The 23,377-nt window shown below is 43.0% G+C and overlaps 2 protein-coding genes across 4 annotated transcripts in view; one reads left to right on the top strand and one right to left on the bottom strand.

Moving 5' to 3' along the window:
- Window positions 1-1,548: 1,548 nt before the first annotated feature.
- LOC111837382 (glycine receptor subunit beta-like) lies at window positions 1,549-21,339 on the bottom strand. Of its 2 annotated transcripts, none has more exons than XM_072707178.1 (10): window positions 21,227-21,339; window positions 13,500-13,643; window positions 12,491-12,597; window positions 11,717-11,784; window positions 8,424-8,650; window positions 7,397-7,479; window positions 7,010-7,150; window positions 4,369-4,521; window positions 3,268-3,554; window positions 1,549-2,542 (listed from the first exon to the last, which is right to left on the bottom strand). In XM_072707178.1, the coding sequence occupies exons 1-10, from the start codon at window positions 21,301-21,303 to the stop codon at window positions 2,249-2,251; spliced, it is 1,581 nt and encodes a 526-aa protein (XP_072563279.1). In that variant the 5' UTR covers window positions 21,304-21,339; the 3' UTR covers window positions 1,549-2,248. The 2 variants fall into 2 exon arrangements, with proteins under 2 accessions (XP_072563279.1, XP_072563280.1); XM_072707179.1 differs by lacking the exon at window positions 21,227-21,339 and adding an exon at window positions 15,755-16,082.
- LOC111837344 (platelet-derived growth factor C-like) overlaps window positions 21,235-23,377 on the top strand; it is a 33,724-nt gene continuing 31,581 nt past the window's right edge. The window contains exon 1 of one of the 2 annotated variants that reach the window (XM_023799338.2): window positions 21,235-22,056. In XM_023799338.2, the coding sequence (XP_023655106.1) occupies window positions 21,945-22,056 (112 nt within the window). In that variant the 5' untranslated portion in view covers window positions 21,235-21,944. The remainder of the gene's footprint in view (window positions 22,057-23,377) is intronic. The other variant, XM_023799339.2, reaches the window with a different exon arrangement.

Here is a 23,377-nt window from a genome sequence, read left to right as displayed (position 1 = left end):
CCTCCATAGATGGACTCTTGGCCGCAACAAAAACTAAATCTCCAAGGTCTCTGTTTGCAGCCAACGCTCAACCATAGCACAGCACTTTCGCAAACTCTTCTCCCTTCACGGTTTCTCTAGGACGATAAGCCTAAAATAATAATACACAGAAAATAGCTTTGCCTACCGCCACTCTCCCCAATGCACAACAACTCTGGCACTATTAGTTTATCACACATTGTTTATCTGAGGACTGCAGAACCCAAATAAACTATCACCATGAACACTGCCAATGTAGCTGTGGAATCAGCGGGGCTGTGAGAATGTTGATTTACAAATAAGTACTTTACTAATGCATGAGCAAACAAAAAAAAAAACAACACTATTTAGTGTTACTATTAATGTCGCAACATGTTGCTTCGTGATAGAACCCGGGACACGGAGCAGGCACCGTTTTGGGAGTGGGCCGTGGTGACGTTTGGGCTCTCACTAGCGGACAGAACCCGTGGTGGACGTTAGCTAGCTTCACCATGGTCTTGTGGCTAGCATCTCCCACAACATCACTACACCTCAGGATAGAACCTAAACAGACATAGCAGTGGCGGGCACTCAAAGAGCACCTCGGGGAAACGCTCTGCAGGAAACACTCTTTACTTAGTTAATACATGTAATGCTCTGCACCTTGACTGAATGGGAAAAGTAACAAAGTACAACAGAAGGCCATTGCAAAGATTCCCTCTCAGGGAGTAATTAAGAAACGCACAGCCAAGAGCAGCTGGGATATTTGTGTGCGACGGAGTGTTTCTGACAAGCTGTTCCAAAAATTAACCAATTTGATTGCTATCAGAACATATACGTTGTAAAACTACTCCCATGGAACCCAGAAATGTTTGCCGTTGTGATAAGGGTTGATTCTGCTCGGACCACCGGTGAAAATAAGGCATTAAAAACAAACTCACTTCTATTTCCTGACTTTAGAGATGACGTTCGAATCCTCCAAGCATGCATGTTTCGCTCATTCTTTTCAATGATATTTTCTGGCCAATAGCCATATGGCTCATTTGCATAATTCCCATGATTCCTATCAATTTGGTGCCCCACTCACAATGTTCACATGCTTTCATGCAGAGCCTTGGAACCACCGGGGAAATTTAATTTTGCCGCCCCGGTTGTGTGAAATGCAGTCTATTCACGCTTCTCTTTGATGGACTCATGAAAATTTACCTCCTTTAGACATCGTCCATGGACATACAAAATACAATATACGACCCGTGTGCGACACGAACACCTGCCGGTAGGTGGAAACGCTGGCATCAGAACTATATATGGTTATATATGAAAGATGCTAAAAATTGTGCTGCCCTTTGGGTCAAGAAAAAAAATGCCATGATATACGTGGCATGTAACACGCAGAATGTAGCACAGAGAAGGAGAAATATGTCAACCCACAGGACTGCGTTTTTGTACTGTGTTTTTCCACTTACCGCCAGGGTCAAACGAGCAGCCTGCGTAAAGGCGTATCCACGGGAGACAGAACAGGAAACAGAAAGCGCAAACGGCACTCCCACGTTCTTTCAATTATGTCGTCTTTATTGCCTCGAAGGGATGCGGCTCTCCCACCCTCACCTATAAAGGTGACACATTCCTCGCATCTGCTCGGATGGGTCGCCGTTTTATTGCGGCGAATTGCCATCTGTTGCCCCGGGGTGAATCGTCGCTGCCATTTCAGTAGCCGAAATATCGACCTTCAATGAATAAATAAACTATCGCACCTTTCTAAAAAGTATTCATACATCTATCTCGTATCATTTGCCGATTTACGCGTAGATGAATTATACATTCATAGTTATATATGCATACAAATATACATTTTTAAACGTGCATTTGCTTTAAAGTGCTATTAGCTTTTTAACGTGGCTATAGCCTCTCCCACACCTTCAGTCACGGAGGGACATACGCAGGGAGCAGTCACCGGCATTCCGGAACGTACTGTACACGCCGCGTTAGGCCCAAAGCACACGCGAAGCATCGCCAAGCCGTCTACCCAATCTAAAAGCAAAGCGCTTTCGCTTATAGCCGATTATGCTTTTTTTGTTTGTTTATTTTAATCCCCCTACCCTAGAAGCTTCAACTATAAAATAAGCGACTATCCTGCATTTATTGCAAAACGCACGTTAAAGAAACTAAACAGATGAAAACAAACAACACCGCAGGGGTAGAGCAAAGTGCATGGAGGTTCTCGCAGGTAGCTACATTCCTCACAAGGTCGTCACAAGTAGACAGACCAATATATGACATTAAAGAATAGGAAGGAGAAGGGGAAGAGGGCGCGAGCGTAAAGGTCGACCCGCTTGGCTGCAGACGGGATGATCGGTTTCGGAGGAGCCGGCTTCTTGTTGTTTTTGGCCTGCGATTTGCCGACACCGTCCACTTCTATAGGCTTTCCGTAGCAGTCGAAATTGGAGAGTTCGAAATCTCGGGGGAGCGACCCCACTATGCTGAAGTCGTTGGACCGCAGGTCGGACTTGGAGGTGCACACCTTCTTGCACCTGGTCTCCACCACCTGTCAAACGCAGAGCGACGGGTCAGAGCAGACGGAAGCTTTCGTCTTCATCTTCAAGCATGAAGAAAAGTTCCTGAATCTTATGGCCTGCAGCTGGGCTGCCGGAACTGAGCAGATATCACTTAATAGATTAACAGCGAGCGTAAAAATAGACGTGTTTAGCACTGTATTAGCAGAAAACAATAGCCGGGACAAAAAAGACAATGTCACATGCATTTGCGTTGATCTTCGATAAGCGTGTAAGGAACATCCATCCATCTACCATATTTATCCATCCATCCATCTACCGTTTATCCATCCATCCATCTGTCCATCCATCATCCATCCATCCATCTACCCTGTTTACCCATCCATCCATTCATCTGTCCATCCATCATCCTGTTTATCCATCCATCCTGTTTATCCATCCATCTATCCATCTATCGATCCCACTTATCCAACCATCCATCTACCCTGTTTATCCATCCATCCGTCTGTCCATCCATCATCCTGTTTATCTATCTATCCTGTTTATCCATCCATCCATCCTGTTTATATCTATCATCCGTCCTGCTTATTCATCCATCCATCAATCAATGTATCCATCCATCCATCCTCCACTCATCCATCCATCCACCCTATTTATCCAGTTACAGGGATACGGTCAGCCTGAAGTCAATACCAAGCAGCACACCGTATAATGTACAGACCTATCCCAAAAACCCCCAGCATCCAGGCCCGCTCACCTGGAGTGCATTGGCATGTATGGGTGTCCCTCCCGTGCCGTTGACCGTGTTCTTGGCCGGGGTCTTGCCCTCTGCTTTCTCCTTGCTGGCCAGCTTGGCCTTCTCGGCCTCGATGCGTTTGGGGCTGTTGAGCATGACCTGGACCACGGCGTACTCCACCAGCGAGGAAAAGCCAAAAAGCAGGCAGGCAATGAGCCAGATGTCGATGGCCTTCACGTAGGACACTTTGGGGAGCTCAGCGGCCAGAGACGTGCATTCGGAGGACAGCGACAGCACTGATAGGATACCTGCAGGGACGGTGGCCAGAAAAGGGCCAATCAAGCTACAGCTGTCCACACCACATCCCATAGTGCACCACAAGCTGATTCTATACATTCAGCCACTTATAAACACAAATGACAATCTTCAATCCTGCATATTCTTATATTATATCGATACATCATTATACAGAATCAAAGGGGCATGTTTCTTAATTTGATGTAGCTTTGAAGGGTAGCAAATTGGTTTAAAATGTTACAAGCAAGAAGACATTTTATACGAGTTCTTGCACCGTAAGTGACGATGCACATTATTTCATTCTTGTTTAATAAAGACAGCAGATACTATGCTAAAGAACTGAAAAATACGGATTTCAAATATGCTGTCTTGAAAATAATGTCATAATGTCCAAGGTCTGATATTTTGTGCAAATATACTATAATACAAATGTATTGTGTTAATAATCAACCTAATCCCAAGTGTCAAACTCCAGTATTTTTGACGGATGAAAGCTTCTAAATATATTTATTATCTGGCCAATGCTCTTGGGAAGTTCGAAAAGAAAAATCAATCCGTCGGAAATACATGCATGCAGTTTAAGCACCAAAGAGTGTGATGGACAGAGCGTGACTGACCTGAAATGGAATCATTTACTCAGATGTCATGAACGCATCCAGAGTTGGCGGGGCGGGGCGTGTGGGCGGGGGGGGGGGGTGAGGGTGGGGGGGCGGCGGAGATGGGTGCTGTCAAGGGGAAGAGGTAGCTATGGATCTGAAATGGATGATTACACAGCCAACTGCCAAGCTGACTCCCCCCCCCCAATGGCCGGGGGGACAGGTCTACCTAACGGAACCCTGGCAGCGCTGGCATCCGGGTTGATCCAGAAGGACAGCCACGAGATCACTACTAAGAGGAGGGTGGGAGCGTAGACACCCATCATGTAGAAGCCGACCTGCCTCCTCAGAGTGAAGATCACCTCTACACAGGTATAGTAGCCTTTGAAGAAACAGAGAAAAGTGATAAAGAACTGGACAGGGCTTCTTGCATTTAAACCAAAGCATTAGCAATAAATGCTAAATAAACACAGTGGCCACTTTACACTTACAATGCACTTACAATTATCATGATAAATATGCAATGTAACATTGTAATTTATTTCATGTGTTGCTGCACATCACCTTAAATGTATACTTGCACCTCAGTCTGTACATCTGATCTGTGTTTCTGGGTTTAGTGGAAGCATATGGAGATTAAGATTTTAATAGCATAGTGGATCTGCGTTTGACAAACCTGAATCCTGAATCTTTATAAGGCACATCTAGCTAGAACCAGGTAGGATCCACTTTGTGCCTCTAGAACCGCTTCAAGGGTAAATGATTATGAACTTATTTTTTAAGGAATGCATCAGGGAAATTTTCCAAAACCATATCCTTAGCTCTCATTCCTGTACCAGGGATGGACATAAATACACACACATACAGTATATGTGTAGTAAAACACAGGTACATTATTTGCATCTTCTTCTTTAACGCGGTATTTTGTGTTGGTCTTTGCAGATGCACTGAATATAGAACTTAATCATTCTGACCAATCAATTCTGACAGAAACAAAACTCAATGCAACATTACTGGATCCTCTTTAATTTACTAAGAGAGATGTACAGCTCTCAAAGAAACAACTAGCTAATTCGTTATGACAACATTGCTCAGATTAGCTGATGGGAAGACATGGATTTGCAGAGAAATGTGTACATGTTCTGAAAGGTAAGGAAGGCAGTCTATCCTATACTGGCTGAAGGAGCTGTATACTGTATCTAGCCGTGTATTTGTGGACTGCTTTCACCTGATTTGAGAAACTGGGCCACTGTTCCTCTGGAGTGATACGTTCAACAGGAAGTGACCTCACTACAGAATACGCACATCTCCCTGCCAAACACACACACACACACACACACACACACACACACACACACACATACTGTACACACACACATATACACACACCTCTGTTCTGACCAAATGTTTTGTAGATGAAGACTTTGAAAGATGAAGACTTTGAACAACCGCACCCCTAAAATATCAACAAGCTGATCCCTCACTGGACACCAATCCCTAATGGATTTTTTTACAGCTATAGTCTAGATTGAAACAGAGATGCGTAACCTAAAAAAAAACTCTGCTTGAGTCTCTCACATCCTGATTCCCCCCGAAGCATCGAATGGGAAGTAGATGCTGAACATACAGTTCTTACAGTACAATTTTTGCAGTATTTTTCAAATTTGTGCACCGAGTTGCTTTCAATATTCTGTAGTAATGTACTGTGTAAACATCGTATTTTTGAGCTGTAATACATTTCATAAAGTTTATGGCTTTTAAATTATTCCGACATTATATATTTTGAATTGCTCTTTTCAATTATCTACTGTAATCAGGACTTTCACCAAGACACTGAAAAACAAAGCTGAAATGCAATACAGTGGCTAGAACGATGCCTCCTGGTGGTATTTATTAATATCCAAAACCTGTATAATAAAGACTCAGACAGAGAAAAGTGATTTATATAGTTGCCAACGAGTCAATACCATTTTGACGGCACCTAATAATAAAAATAGATTCTCTATGTAAGGGAAGAGACTTTTTTTGGGGGGGGCAATAATTCAAATGCAGAGGTATATTTATGTGGGGGGGAGCAAATAAAGGCAAAATTAAATGTTGAGGGGTACACCCCCCACTCCCTCTCCCTATACCTCTGTCTATGTGAATCTGATTTTATTACATATTGCTGTGGTCTAAATGTCCTTGACTGATTTTTATTGACAGTTGAAACTGAATTTCATTGTTTTTTCCTGGTAATGAATCTAAACTGTCAGATATATACAATATGGAAAAGCATTGACTCATTCCTTATGTAACACGTATAAAGTAAACAGTGCAGATTAACAGTATTCCATGACTGCATTGGTGAAGAGATAACACACCACACTGGCTGATGACTAAGACAGTCAGCTGATGTGTTTCAAGCACAGTGCAAATCATTTTCAGTGGATTGTCTTCTAAATCTGTACTATACTGTATACAGAGATATACGTAAGGAAAATATCCAATATACTATGAAAATATCCAAACCTGCCTGAACCTTAGCTGAACTAAGGTCCAATTTTTAGCGTAATCTTCCGTGATGTCAACATGACAATATAATTATAAGTGCAAAAAATTAATTTAAATATAGTTTCTTTTCCTTGTAATATAAAGATTTTTTTTTGGAATCAAAGCTAAATGCTTACTTAATTGTAAGAAATATGGCTTCTTTTCCCAAAAATTTGTCATACACAATCAAAAGAAATCTATTCACAAGCATGTCATTGCAAGATTTAATTGTAATTGATCAAAATTCTGTTTCGGTGAGTCAAAGCACAAAAACAGCCGAACTTGTCAATTTTAAATAAAAAGTATATGTAGTTATTAAGAATAACGTAAAAAATTACCTGTCCCTTTATAGTACTTGGTACAGTTTCCATACACTATTTCTTCCTGCTTTACGTCAAATTGGGGCAGTGCAATTTCATCCATTTGCACTGGGTCACCTGACTGCCAGCTGAACACAAGGTCATCTGTGGTGTAGCCAACTGGAAACAGACATCCAGAGGGGGTGTAAGTACCTCACTCCAAAGACCTCGACAGTCCAGATGGCCCCCACCCCCCAAAAAAAAAAAAAAAAACAGGTGGCCAGCCGAAAGAGCATGACGAACCGTAACAAAAACACACAAATGCTGATGATTTAATTTAGGCGAGGATCCCGGCGTTCGGACGACATGCTAGCAAAAGCCGCACATGAAGTGAGCTGTAGTAATGACACAGATATGGTCACATACAACTTTCCAGCTGCATCTTGCACTTCTGGGTGTCCATCGGAAACAGAGTCAAATCCAGAGGACAGGACAGAGTGACAGACAACCTGGAATGTGACAGACAGGAAGAAAAATGCATTTTGCAAAGAGTCTTACCTCGCTGTTTCATTGTGAAAAGCAATCACTCTGATCGAAACTTTCGGTGAAATGTTTACGGAGAACCGAGAGACCACGAACTGCATTTATATTAGAAGATTTAAAGACAGAGAGTAATATTTCCAAAGGCTAGTGGTGTTCTTATGGATATATCACAATTTAATAGTCGTTTAACTGAATCTGAAAACCTTCTTACCGAGATCCAAATGCTAAGGCATTATTCTGCCTAGAGAACAGGTTCAAAATTTACTGAAAGTGTACTTTTAGGAATGCAGATTCTGAATCGGAGTCAGAATGCACTCGAGCCTCTTCACGCTACTTTCAAACTTGAGGTTGAGACTCATAAAAGCTTCGGTACAAAGGGAAATTTCAAGAGGCAGGCAGCCCGTCACGATCACGCGGAAGGGATTTGCATCAAGAATTCACATTAAACCGCATTAAACTAAAAACTGGGAAAGAGAATGTCACACATCCCCATGACCCACGTGCAAGTTATATCAAGCAATAATCCTCCAACTGCCACCGCGCCATTTAACGAGCTATAATAACACCGGGGTTTTCAAAGACCCCGTCTATGAGCTATCACTGCACATCTTAGATGGCTCCTGTTCCTACTTAATGCAGAATTCATCGTTGACAAGCTCCAGAAGCCAAAAAAAATGTATTTCTGACTGCATGAATACTGGGAAGTCTCAAAGACCTCAAACCCCCCCCCAATATTGTGAATTTGGAAAAAAATGAACAATATGCCCGTTTCAGAGAGAAGTCAAGACATCTTCCATCATTATGGACACATTATTAACAGCAAAGACCTCTAAAGGATCACCAACATGTCATATCTAAATTAATGCATGTACAGTCAATAAAGTTTGACATTCAAATAGATGTGAAGTACCTCATACTGATAAGCACGTCGCCGTTGCGGAAGATGAACAGGAGGATGTTTTCCTGCGTCACGTCGTGAAAGTTGGCGTTCTTTTCGTTCGCGAAGAACAAGTCAGGCTTCCAGAGGCACTGGAACAGGTTGGGATCGACGGTGAGGGAGTCTGATTTGAAATCGGTGGGAAGCCTGAGTCTAGGATCGTTCCACCGCTGTCTCAGGAAGATGTTTACCCTGTAATCCTGGTAGAGGACACAACCAATTTCTGCTAAATGGGTTATCAGTAGGAATTATAGCTATTAAAGAATGTGCAACATGCTGGAAATGCAATGCCATTATGAAGGTCTTTCTACAACCAAAAATAACCACGAACGGTGTAAATAGCTGGTGGCTCAGTGGGTGGTGCTGTTGCCTCACACCTCCAGGGTTGTGGGTTTGATTCCCACCCCAGCTCTGTGAGTTTCCAAGTTCTCCCCGCGTTTCCGCTGGCTACACTGGTTTTCACACACTAAAAACATGCGGTTAGGCGAACTGGTGACTCTATGAATGCGTTAGTTTGTGAGTTCGTGCCCTTCGAAGGTCTGTTATCGTATTCTCGCATCTCTGCGCTGGGATTTCTGAGACAGACTCCAAGTTAACCTTAAGCCTGTACTGGACAACCAGTATGGAAATGAGTGGCTATCAATGGCTTTGGCTGTGCAGCTGCTGTTTAACAAGACCCCTGTTTACCCTCAATGCAACCAACACTTTTCCTGTGTAATGGGAGATCTGGAAACTCAAATCGCTCTGTTCATCCACAGGGGTTCAAAGTTTATGTACACACCTAGAGCGGGACCCTCACAAGGAGACGGCATTCGTTAGCACTAATTGGGCGAGCCGGTTCCACTGTGACATCAGATCTTTCACCCTAGACACATTATCACACCAGTTTGCCCCCCCCCCCCCCCCCCCGCCACCACATGCAATGTCGAGCCACACAAAAAGAAAAGCGTCTGAGTTTTTAAATGTTAATGGGTAACTCTGGGATGGGACCAAAGCCAGAAGACCTAGAATGACCCGCAGCTGTACTGAGGAGCTCTGTGATATCTCCCTGAAGGACCGCTGGCATCCAAAACACTGTGAGCTAAGCTACGGCAGCTCAGTCGTGAAAGTGAAAATTCTCAATGCTATCAGACAGTGGTGCTCTTATCCGTACTGTTACGTGGCAGAATGAGTCAATCGAATGACAGCTAGCAGAATGTCTCACTGCTGGTTGAATTGCACTGTCAATTCCTATAAACAAAGTGCCATAGTAAATAATTTAAGGTAACACTTGACTTGCGGGGGCAGTTACTCAGTTACTACTCAAGTACAAATCAGGGCCAAACATAGTAACTGCATGAAATACATGAACCATTATGATTGATTAATGATGAACGAACATGGACTCAATGCATAACTAACACTTAGTTTCTGGTTAATTAATACGTTAAGTTACAGTGTACTACGACATTATTTGTGCCCCCTCAAGTAAAGTGTTACCTAATTGAATATTATAAATGCAAAATGTCTTAATATCAAAGCATTGAGTAGTACCAGTTAGGTCTAATAACGTGCAGCCCTAACAGCCTCAGAATGCACACGGTTTTTGGGGTGTTTATTTTGACCGGAGACCTTCCGACGCACAGTGTCTCCTCCACCTGAAGCAGTCAATCTCGCTCAGTGCTCACCCTTGAAAACGTCCCGTTAGCTTCGCTTCAGAACAGGCGTGCCGGTGCGGTGCACGGTGAACAATGACAGCTCATTACATTTAATGAATTTAAATTGCGATCACCTGTTCCATTTTCCCGTAATAGAAAATTCACGATGTAGTGCAAGCGACGATAGTTGACACCAGCGTGATAACATCGCCATTTAAGGACGTACCTTGATCTGAAGTATACTCCTGAATATTTTAACCTTTTAAATCCAATGTATAAAATCAATTTTAAAAAGTAAGAGCTTGTAAGAAAGATATCCATATGTCAAGCCTGGGGTTAGGGTTATTTCTCATATATTGCCACTTAATCATTTGCTAATTTATTTGATGCATGATTTGATCCTTATTTATATACATATAACCATGAATATGTAACTTATATGCATTTGTCAGTTTTTCCTCCGGCACCGAAACTGCACCATGAACCCAAAAACCATGAATTTTGTGAACCATTGCATCCATCGATATCTATCTATCTATCCACCCATCCATCGTTAATATTTCTTTTTTGTTCCACTGTTCCCATACTGTCTGATTTTTTTGCACCAACAATAACAATGCCAATAATAATAATAATAATAATAATAATAATAATAATAAATAATTATTATTTTAAAAATCAGTCAAATAGACATGATGAAAAAAGCTCCCAACTCTACGACCCAGGATCTGACACACTTCACCTAATCACTGGGATGACACTGCGACTGGGTGACTGGCACTGAATCCTCGCACCATTAGGGTTGTTGTTCAGATCCCATGTGTGGAGTTTGCATTGGTGCCTGTAAATTGCCGATAGTGTGTATGACGTCCGGGGGTGTCCTGTGCCTTCTGTCCCCCCCCCCCCAGGACAGAATCCAGGCTTGAAAAGTGGTTATAAAACATGCATGAGTGATCGCAGGGATACTCATGAATCTTAGCCTGCACATGTATTCTAATGTGTTCAAACCAATTGGAAACACATAAGATACATTTAAGCATCAGCCTGATTTTTACAAGATGTGCCAGACGACAGAAACATATCTTTCTTGGGTCTGTCCCCACCAAACAGGATCGAGGCTCGATCTGAATATATCAGGACGTTTACTCTAACAGTACCTCCATTTCCGCTCCATAAAAAATGTGTCACACTGACGTCTTTTGCCTTGAATGTGGGGAAAAAACACTGATTGATTTCTTCAGTGTCAATAACAAAGGAAAAGGGACACAAATTCTGAACTTTCTGTGAAAAGTTCAGATACAGAAAGTAAGAATCCAGACCAGGATTTTGTTTCAGCCAAACGTTGGTTGGTTGAAACGAAATCTTGGCCTGGATTTTTACTTTCTAGACCTGATATTTCCACCTCTGTCAGCACCTAATACTATATCTCCTTAACACTGTGCTTCCCAATGGTCCTCATTTTTGCTCCCTCCCAGATCCTTACCAGACAGTCCACATCTCCACAGCTCCCGCAAAAACGTGGACCGGGAAACACTGCCTTAATGCAGTGACGGTGTGATTGCTCAACTAACACTAATTAACACAAAGATAGAAGCCAGCGAGATTCAGTACTGTGCGTCTTGTTCTTACCATGGTCGTTTCTTGGATGGAGCCAAAGCTGTTTATGAAAATATTAACTTTGTCCTCCACTGGGATACCTGTGAATATTAAATGCATGTTATTGCATTGAAAGTAAGAGGCAGTTGAAGAGATTAAATGAAGCTAAAATTTATTTATCCATCTGTCCGTCCATCCATCCATCCATCCATCCAATTTCTTATCTAGTACAGGGTCAAACAGAGCCTAGAACCCATCTTAGTCAGCATGAATCCCAAAGTAGGGGGCAGCCTGAATGGGATTCCAGTTGAAAATCCTTCCATCTTCCAAATCCACCCTGAACTGAGTTATGAAGAAGGCTGGAGTCCTTGCCAGGCAGCTTAGGACACAAGGCAGGGGTTGCCCTGGACCCAATGCCAGCTGGAAAAAATCCTTTTAAATCATTTAGGTATTATATTTAAAAAGATGGGAAGCACTGAACAGACTTTCTCGAATATCCCTTTGTTGTTGAAAATCCCCTTCTTGTGTAGCAATCTTCACCTCCACAGAGTCCTGCAGAAAATCATTCGAGCCAAATCTGTCTCACAGGTGACTTTTCTAAATGCTTTTGATTGGTCGACACATGCTGGCTCTGTCTTATTAAAACAGTGAAAGAGCATCACTCTGCCAGGAAAGAAAAACACAGCAGTGCACAGCTTGTTTCCACGGCGCTGTGCTCCAGCATCGACATCCCGGGCTTCAACAAAAGGCATTTTAAATCCAAACATTAATTATATTTCGCATTTCTGAGCTCAAGGTCCTCCATACCTTGAAAGTTGGGCCGAATTCTGGGATCGTAAGTAGCCAGTAACCGGTTTAAGATGTTGCTCGTGGAATTTCCTGGAACTCTGGCGATGTCCTCTGGTGATAGTTGTCTATGAAAATGACACATTAAAAAAACTCTCTCAATCAAGCTATGCTGGAAATAAGGGACAGGTACAATTCCAATGAAATAAATGCTAATTCACCCTCTAAAGAATTAGTAATCTAACTTCCGGCACAGTTAAATGTTAGAGTTTGTGGTCTTTTTCCAATTAAGCCATATGAAGGAAAGAAAAATTGCCTTATCCAGTCATCAGCTAAAGAAGAATATTAATAATATACGAGAGAAGTAAGGAGCGTGTAGTGATTACAGCGTGTTGCTGCACCAACCACACGACAAACCACCTCAGGGATGAGAACCCAAGGGCAGCCGTGCGGTGGGTGATACCTCAGTACCACACTAGTCCGAAAGGACCAGTGTGAGTTTTTTCCCATTAGCTGAAGTGCCAATCCTGCCACCAACCCCCAATTTTTTCCCTGTAAGTTGGAGGACCTGCTTATAGGGCTGGATGTAGATTAACATCACACCCAGGAGGAAGCAGCTACAGGTTAAGGGCCCAACAGAGTAGGATCACTCTGGGCATTCACGGGATTCGAACCAGCGACCTTCCGGTTGCTGACACAGAGCCCTAGCCTGTGCCATAATAATATATGGTACACCAGGAAAACATGGCAATAAGCATTTACATATTTAATTTGCTAAGTCTGAGGAAATATGACACACTTCACATATCAAACTCATTCGTACTAAGACCGACTGTATATGCTGTCTATTGATATTCTTTGTATTTTCGCCTTCAATAAAAAAAATCCCGAACCCATCATAAAAACAGCAGTGTTGTAGGAGGGCAAGAAGGATTATAAAAAGGATTTAACATTTCCGTGAAAACACGGCTCGCCGCGCATTCCAGCGCCACGACGGCGTTGGCTCGCCGCCCGCCTTCTGCACACTTACGAGGGACAGATCACCAGCTTCCCCTTCTTCCCCTTCTTGGCGGTTTTCTCCTTGGCGGAACCTGCTGCCACCCACAGAGAGCAGACCAGCAGCAGGAGTCCCAGTCTGACCAGCCACGTCTCGGGCCGCATTCTCCCCGAAAAACTATCGAAACACAGAGGCACAGACGTCACAGCTGCGCGTGTCAGACTCCACCCGCCTTGACTTCCCACCAAACGTTCACTTTTCCATATCTAACCACCATCTTTTATTACAGCAGTTCCTACCACAGTTTGATCATCTCTAGAAGAACAGATTAACACATTAATAATATACTTCCACAAACATTTGCCTTCAAACTCTTCCAACACACTGCCGTTGGTTTCTCTTTCCTTAACAATCGACTCATTGCGCTGCATGTCTTCTAGAACCTTTCAAGCTGTCTGTTGCGGCATCATCTGAGATCGTTCCTCCTGATTTCGGGGTGTTTTCACGCACATATGTGTCACCTGTGTCTCCTGCTAGACCCAGATGCTACTCATCTGATATCATCCAGCCAGAATCTGCCCAGCAATATCCACCCTTCTATCTCCTCAGAGGAACAGATTATGTTTTACAACAGAAGCTACTGAACATGTCTCCTGCCTGTTAATCCTCATATATGCTTTCCAGCCTTCATGCATTCTGAGTGACAATACTTTATTTCTTTTTAATTAGCTGAAATATGGCATTCTTCTCACCTGACCCAGAGGACAATTAAAATTTAGTTGTCATACCCCAGGATAGGACCAAGACTATAGGCTTGAGTCCATCAAGCCAAAGTTTGCAGCGAAGTCACAGGATACCATTTTAGACATTGAAATGTCTGATACTGTTAATTTATGGTTTATTCAAAGATGCTCAGCGACCACTTTTTGTCCTGATTTTTGAAACCCTGTAACAGCACATTCATGATCTTCCGGATTCTAGAAATAAATGAAATAATTATATACATTTATTTTGTTTTCTGCTACATCTCTGCTGTTATATTTTTTCCTTCATATCCTACAAGCTGTGACACTCCCCGGGTTACAGGTTTTCTCACAAACAAGTTGTTAGATTGTATAGACCTGTGGCCTGTACTACGAAGCGGGGTTACTGGCTTATCGGGGTAACTTGTCGGATTTAAGGTAGTCTGGGCAAAATGTAAGTGAACGAATATGAAGTCCATTTAAACTGTGGTACCTTAAATCCGACAAGTTACCCCGATAAGCCAGTAACCCCACTTCGTGGTACAGGCCACCGGTAAAAAACAAAAAACAAAAACAGTTCTGTAAAACTGCAGCATGGTTTCGAAGGATTAAAAATTGATATGACATTCGGTCACACATTAACTATCACCAAAGTATGCGGCCTCTCCCGCCTAAACCTGGTTTGCAAAATTAGGTGCAATATAAGTGCATTTCATGGTTGGCACGTTACACATTAGGTAGATACCCAAGCGCTGCAAGCACATCCCACAGATACACGCGCTTTCACACCGGCTCTTTATAAACTACCTTTGCGGCTCGAGATCAGTGCCGCATCGGTATCCTATGCAGCGAATCACGGTGTCTTGGTAAACCAAGAAGACCACGATGCAAAGCCATATGTCTGAACGAGGCACAATTTATTTGAAGCCCTTTTTCAAAAATGGACAACTACCATAAATACAATCTATAACGATTTTTATTAGAATACCACCCATTTTTGTGGCGCTTGTGAAGGCATGCAAATATTGTAACAGCTTACGGGGTGTCGAACGATATTTTTGGGTAGCATTTTTTAAGTTCCTGCATTTATAACAAGTAATACCCAATGTAGCAGTATTTCAGAAGTAAATCGATAAGAAAGGATTAATAGATTTTGAAACTTCCAGTTCGCATTGCCAATGCTAAACTCTGCCCCTTGCTTCTCGTTTAACTGTATGCTAGTAAATTAAGGCATTTGCTTTGCAACTGATGGTTTTGGCAGAAACAAGGTGAACCTCGTGGTGTAAGTGAAGCATTGAGTAAACTCCGGTATGCATTTCCTGTGTATGACCACCAAACGCATGCACCGCTATACCTATGATCGTTAGCACTTAACGCTGGTCAACACTATTTCACTTACCGATAATGGAGAGAACAGGACTGAAAATCCAATTTAACACAAGCGAAAAACGCAGCTATAGCCGATGGGATGTAGACATACATAATGCGGCACACCACCTAAGGGATAATGAATTCTACAGAGCGCTAATAACTTAAATTACTTACCAAGATATTGCAATGATCTCCAAACGATCTTGCTCTGTAAAATTAATGGCAAAGGATGCAACACAACCGATTGCCCGGACAGGAGATCACCATCAAAAGTAATCGAGCGCTTCCTGTTTCCTTACGCAGCTATGTATGACAAGCACAAAACGGGAAATTAGAGTTTTAACTTCCGATGGACCATATTATCATCTATCAGTCGGTCCCTTTCTATTTCCACATGCTCCCTCCCCTCCCGTCCGTATTATATCTCGGCCGGCCTTCGGGATGACCAAGATGGAGCACGAGTCCCTGCACCTGCTCCGGCGCATGCGCAGGAACATCATTGCCGCAAAAAGCGCCACATCAGCACCGCTCCAAGACGTGGAGTCACAGCTACCACGCGAAGATTGCGCAGCGCCAGCATCTTTCTGCGCACGTGTGATCCTCTCATTAATTATCATCGACGTCACGCATATATAGTTGATATATATATAGCTGATAGCCACAACATAATAAAGCTAAAATAATATATAAGGATGAGTTAATTCAACATAAAATCTTAATTAAATGTGCATTTACTTCACATACATCCTTCAGTCTTTCTGCAGAGGAGTTTCTCTGTCTATCGTAGGAAGAACCTCCAGAGATTCTTGTGGTTTTCTTCAGATTTGCATCTTAACCTGAAATGTTAGCTGGCTAACCTGTATGATTGGAAGCAGGACAAAATTGACTGGCTAGTTGTTATGGTTGCATTGCAGGAGGCCCTTTGACCACATCAGCACAAAAGATAAAAAAAAAGTGTGTGAACTTAGCCTTAGCAAGACTGCTGTCACACATAGTAATGTTGCCCATATAGTTTACTGCAATTCTGAAAGCTTATTCAGACAAAATGTTCACTGTTACACTTCAGGGTCAATGTGACAGAGGGGAACAGAATGGAAGGATGTACACCAGAGAGCCAAAAGGCTGATCTTAATGTCACATAAGCATACAGGCAAAATTCAGAGAGCAGCAGAAATCTGAGCATGGAAATACAAACACAGAGCTTAAAAGCACATTAACGTACGCATGCAATCTTTCCGATTGCTCAGATGTGGCTTAACAAGAGATGTCTTTTGTCAAACACAGTAACAGAGTGTTTTAATGAAAGCGAATGCATTCTGGATATGAGGCCTGAGCTTTGTGAGATTTACATTTCCACAGTAAACGTACATGAAAAGGTAGATTCAAAGCAAAGTAATACAGCTTTTATTTGCTGAGAGCAGTGCTGAAATGCTGACCTCTTCTTGCGTTCTCCAGTTGAAACTTTACGAGAAGAGTACAAAGATATACCATACCCTGAAACAGTGCATTTCTTTTCCTTCAATGCTGTAAAATACAAACTGCATATCCTAAACCACATTACACTGATTAGCATAACCAGTACATTTGATTAAACAAATCTTTTTGCATTTCTGAAATAGTAACTGCTGAAACACACATTACTCTGGAATAAAGGAATGAATCGTGCTGCTTTACAACAAACCTGTGATGTTCAGAATATCCATTTAAAAAAAACAACAACAATATTTTGATTGCATACATAGGGAATGCTTCAAGCAAACCCTTCATTAATCAAATCTCACTGTTTTGATTAAATTCTCTTCAATGACCACAACACTGACCCAATGTACCACCCTACAGCGGCTTAATTACAGACCTGAACACGTTCCCCCCCTAAATATTGTGGAACATCCCTGAACCAGAAAAACAGGCATGTCTACAAAATAATAGAGCCTAACATGGCTGGGACAATGCAGCAGCCAGCACAAAGCCCCCAACATTAACTCATTAAGACGCCTTTGTCACCTCATCACCAATGCAGAATACTGATGCTTCAAAAAAAAATTTTTTTTTAAAATGCAATTCGCTACGGATGAAAGACTTACAATAAGTCAGTTCCATTCATAATTTGCTTTCAGGAGAACACTTATTTAGTCTGCCTAAATGCCATAAATGATATGTTTGTCTGGGCCTATTGTTTATTATGTATCAATGATTGTATTATTGAAAGCCAGTCTGTTTGGTTAATTTAAAACATATTGGTTCAAATATCTTTGTAAAAAAAATAAAATATAAAAAACATAGCAGGGACGTGAGAAATGCAACAGCTATCTCCGTATGCATGTGAAGCTAACGTAAATCACATGTGCTCCTCTGACAGACAGGGATTACCAGAAAATCCGTGAAGACTGTAAACACGACAGGCTCGCTTGTGCTGACTGGACAGCCGCGGACAGCCCTCGCACGTGATGCATTAGTGCATAGCTATCACCTTGCTTTGATGGGTGGTATCTAGCCATCATCCTGGAGGTAATCAGAAAGGTTTGACATGCAGAGTGAAACACACGTGTTGAATTACAATAAATATGGCCTAGAACTGAAACAAAAGAGGCATGTCTTATGGTGTTATCGCTATAATATTCTAACTTGGCTTTCCTAAAGGTAAACATACTGCCTATAGTTTGAAAAAAACGAAAAGATCTTTTGAGACACAAACAGTTGTGTCTCCCCTGTGCATCTGCCAACCAAATCTCTTAAAGAGAACTAAAGACACGTGTGCATTTTTTAAGTCTCTGCGACCGCAAGCCTCTGGCTATGGTAGATGCCACGATGCTTCTTGCTCTCTCAGCACGCTAATCTGGAAGCAACTGGCAGAGCTCACGGTTCCAGTGTATACAGCTGGAGATAACTGGCGTCTAACACATCATACAGATGTTACGAAGGCATTTGAGCATCCCTACGCATTATGAGTGCTAGTTCAGCAACCTGCAACAATAGGAAAAAAGACAAGTATTTGTGCAAATAGCATTAGCTATATGGCTAACATTAAGCTAGCAGTTAATTAAGGGCTATCCTTACCCTTGTAAATTGCCCTCTTTTGCCAAAGGCAGAACTGGTTGAAGAGACCACCAGGTGTCTCTAGCTCGTAAGCAAAAGTTTACCGTTCTGGAACCTTGTAACGCGAGGATACACATCGCCATGAATCACGGCTGTACGCCTCCCTCAGATATCATTACGACAATCCCCCACAGAGCCTCTAAAAAGCCGCCTTAGAGCCCGGCTTTATCGGCATATTTATTCATTTTCGTACAAATCAGAGACGAGGCGATTCACAAATACCGCCGGGCCGTGCGGGGAACGAGAGGAGGCCATGGAGACAAAATACCAAAGCTATTCAGACAAAACCTTGAGGGGAAAAAGAGAGGGAATAGAAGGAAAATGTTTCTGCACCAGAGTGCAGACATCTGCTGTTTCCCGGCACAAAATGCAACCTGACACCTTCAGGCAGACAAAAGAACGGGACCTTGCACCAGATGCCGGTTTGACAATCCACTGATAAGTTGCGCTAAATGCTTATACTCACTCACTTTAACGTTAAACGCACGTTTTGATCTCCCACGGTTTCCCAACATCCGGCCTAGCGCCTTGGCTACGATGCACACTCTGAGGTACACTGTCCAGGTATTGCATCATGGATGAAGAATTGCAATCAAAATCGGTAAGCACCCCACCCCCCCCCCTTTATAAGAGAGAAGGTAGTTTAAGGGAATATAAACTCTTAGAAGATTCTGCTCATGGGTAAAAAATAACAATAAGCACATGAAAAGCATTTCATGCGGTCATACCCTATGACACAAATTGGAAACAGGAGGGAAGGATTACTCTCTCTTATGTGACATTAAGATCAGCCATCCCCATAACACGTGGTGCCCAAGTCAATCTTTCAACATGGTGGATATTGCATCTTTCTACTGCTAATTTCAAGAAACGGCTCCCTTTGTGTTTTGTCTTCATCCATCTAAACTGAAGGGGTTTATTCTCTTCGCGCAATTCCTACGGCACCACAGCGCATCTCTTTCCAAGGCGGCGATATGGCGAGTTACAGCCTTAATTCACCGCGGACGCACAGACTCACGCCGGCGACAGTCGGGTCACGAGGCCAGGGGGGGGGGCAGGGGGGCAGGTGCCCAGAGCAGACGCCACTGGACGGATAGGCGTCGACGGCCACACCGCGCAGCAACCGCGCGAAGCACGCGCGGCACGCCTCTGTCAGCGGGGTCACCGTGTCGCCTGATTTAAGCCACATTCCGCTAACAATTCCACAAGCTACGTGAGTAGCCCTCGCAGGCCAGTGACCCGAGTGCCAGAAAACTGAGATATTATCGTATACGTTCACCAGTATAACAGCTCATTAATCTATATGTCAGGCCGCTTACCCAAGAAAGGGTGATGAGTGAGCCTGGAACCAATCCGGGACAGTGCAGCACACAGGGGATACCCAGGATGGGATGTCAGACCAGCAGAAGGGACATACCCACACGCATGAGCAATTTAAAGACACCAGTGCATAGAAGCATTTTTGGACTGCAGGAGGAAATCAGAGTAGCTGCAGGAATCCACCATGAAAGTAAGGAGAATGTACAGACACAGGGGCAGGCAACAGACCCTCAACCCTGAAGGTGTCAGACCACAACACTGACCCAATGTACCACCCTGCAGCGGTTAAATTACAGACCTGAACACGTCCCCCCCCTAAATACTGTGGAACATCCCTGAGCCAGAAAAACAGGCATGTCTACAAAATAATAGAGCCTAACATGGCTGGGACAATGCAGCAGCCAGCACAAAGCCCCCAACATTAACTCATTAAGACGCCTTTGTCACCTCATCACCAATGCAGAATACTGATGCTTCAAAAAAAAAAAAAATTTTTAATGCAATTCTCTACGGATGAAAGAATTACAATAAGTCAGTTCCATTCATAATTTGCTTTCAGGAGAACACTTATTTAGTCTGCCTAAATGCCATAAATGATATGTTTGTCTGGGCCTATTGTTTATTATGGATCATTATCTATACCTAAGAACGCACTTCAGCACACGGAAAGATTACCATTATAACACTCCAAGGAGGTTTCCTCCACTGTGTTGCATACAGTTTTATAGAGAGATGCCAAACCGGACGTTAGTTACCATTTTATTACTTACAATGTGAAAACTGAATGTCTCGAAGGAGTAAAGCAGTAAAATTCTGATTATGGATCCTGAAAGCATCCGACGTGTTTCTTCATTAAAATCATCAGCAGGTCTGACTCTGAGTCAGCTGTTTGGATTAATTTCATATAGAATTGGTATTTCTACACACGACTCTGTTTTTCATATCAACATATACACATAATTTGTCCCCATGTGAAGTTATCCCATCAAAACCGACGTTTGTAAATGTCAGGATACCGCGTGGATAATGACAAGAGAATAACATGTTTAATTTTGGTAAAGCGCTTACAATAACTTGAATTTTATCACGTATATATTTAACGCGTGTAACGAAAGAGCGCGTCTTCGGTTACATTACGGAGCAGGAGCGACTATTTAGTTTGGGCGTCCCTGTGGGAGTTTGGGGGGGGGGAGTTCCCTTGACTGGGAAGTTTGACTTTATGTACAGCACCTGTTGTGTCGCCAGTTGGCAGTCTGGGTCCACTCATGCTTCAGACGCCGCCGCCTCAGTACTGCCTCTCGATACATGGGATTAGACTTCACGCAGCATCGGGAGTCCGTCTTAACGGGATCGTCCGGGAAAAGTTTGGATTTTTAGCGAAGGACCCGCAGCACTGTACACGTCTACGCTCGCAATGCAAGAATAATGGACGCGATCGAATACTTTGGGGACGACTGATAGGATAACAAAGTGGCAGTGATTCGAAAACGAAGGACATGGACCATTATACTCCATCATAAAAGTGCAGGAAAGTTCATCACGTTAATTGCACGCCTCAGGGTAACCCGGCATATGCGGACGGTGCACAGTCTTTAGACTTGCTTGATGAACATTAAAACTTTTGCCGGAGTTTTAACAAAGTAAGCAGGTGCTTGGTGTTTGCATCCCACGGAGCAGACTTGCGTGTCGGCGTGCAGCGATTCAACTTTTCTGGAGGGTCTGTGGGTGCATCAAATAGCCTAGCATGTAAAGTTTCTTTTTTCTCCTTTTACCGACGTGAAGGGGACTTTTTGATCCGATTATGTGGATACCAGTTTGTCCGCCGATGCTTTTAAATCGGGATACCGGCTCTCGCACCCAGCACAGATCGTGAATGGTGACAAAACACGTCCTGAGACGCCCGGCTCTGAAGTCCCATCCATAGGTCTCGCAGTTCACCGTCATCCAAATGATCCTGTTATTGTTGTTCCTCCTTGTGTCGTCTGCTCAGCGTCATGGATCGGGGGCTGAATCAAGTGTCGGCAACACGTTTCAACACTCCGGCTTGAAAGGGCTGAGCGGTAAGCCGGCATGCGGGCCTCTCCCCGTCACAAGTGTGTAACACTAACCTCGGGGGCTTCAAACGCCGCTTTCCCCCCCTTCATCTGCTCCTTTACTTTAAAGGGTTTAAAGCGCAGCGCTTTTCTTCCTGACGGACATTTCCCATGTGGTCAATTGAAATGAATGAACACCTTTTGTTCGGCGCACGCTGGATAAACCAGCGCAGGAAACGTAATGACTTTTTAACTTTTAAAATGTAACCTCAAGTGAGGTATAGAGAGGGGGGGGGGCGGGAAAACTCACTTTTCATATCTCTTGAGATTTGGTTTCGGTGTAACTATTAAAGGAGCCTTTTCATGCGGGCGAACAGCCGCGGGCTGTGTAATTTGCGTACCTTCTGAACCCTCCCTGATTTATGCTTTGTTTCACTCGATTGGTCAAATACCAACTTCGGTTTAAATTGAGGGCCTGGTGATTTAAGCATTTTAAAGTAAATAAAGCGATGTTTTATTAATGTTGCGTTTCAAACGGTTCGCACGTTCCCTTTTTTAGGGCTCGCTTACTAATTCTTCTGTTCGTGTGATTGTGTGAGAAAGTCCGTGTGACTCGCTTATGGCCTTAAAACATGGATTAGCTATTGATTAATTGATATTTAGTATTAATGTCTCAAAAGGGCCTACTATAGTTGTGTTTAATGTTTAATATAAGGTGACCTTCACTCAAAAATTGCAACTTGAGAAAGAAACTTAAGTGCCTCAGTACATGCTGAACATTGTATTATTTGTTGATTATTAAGCCTTGTAACACTTTTATATGTTTAATCTGTAATTGCATGCCCTTACCATGCCTTAACTCATCATTTTTGGCTTGGATAACTTGCCTTGGCACTTACTGCTCTCTGTATTTATTTACTTTTCCTTGACTGGCTCTCTGATTCACTCAGTGCATAAATTTTACATACTCTCTCCCTCTCCCATTTCAAGAACTCTTGACCCTGCAGCAGCATCTCATGTAGCCCCATTTAACTCCGTAAAGGTTCACGTTCACTCTCCCGCCCTCAAGTTTAGCACCAGGCACGCTGACTCAGTTTGTAAGGCAGATGCTGGGGTCCAGGACCAAGCCCTTTATTTAAGGCAATGTCACCCGATGCTGTCGCGATAAGGATCACTCGTGCAGTGCAAGGAGCGCTGCTCAATAAGCCCAGGTCTGCAATGAGTATCTAATTGGATTTAGGAAGTCGACGCTGGGGACGAGTCTGCTAAAAGATTTCACAGAGCAGCTGTTCCTTCAGGGAAGAGCAGTCGAAGAGTATCCTTTCAGAAGAGCAGCTCAATTTTGCCA

Source organism: Paramormyrops kingsleyae, chromosome 25 (genome assembly GCF_048594095.1).
Source record: "Paramormyrops kingsleyae isolate MSU_618 chromosome 25, PKINGS_0.4, whole genome shotgun sequence".
NCBI lineage: Eukaryota > Metazoa > Chordata > Actinopteri > Osteoglossiformes > Mormyridae > Paramormyrops > Paramormyrops kingsleyae.
This window is presented reverse-complemented; position numbering and strand designations above follow the sequence as displayed.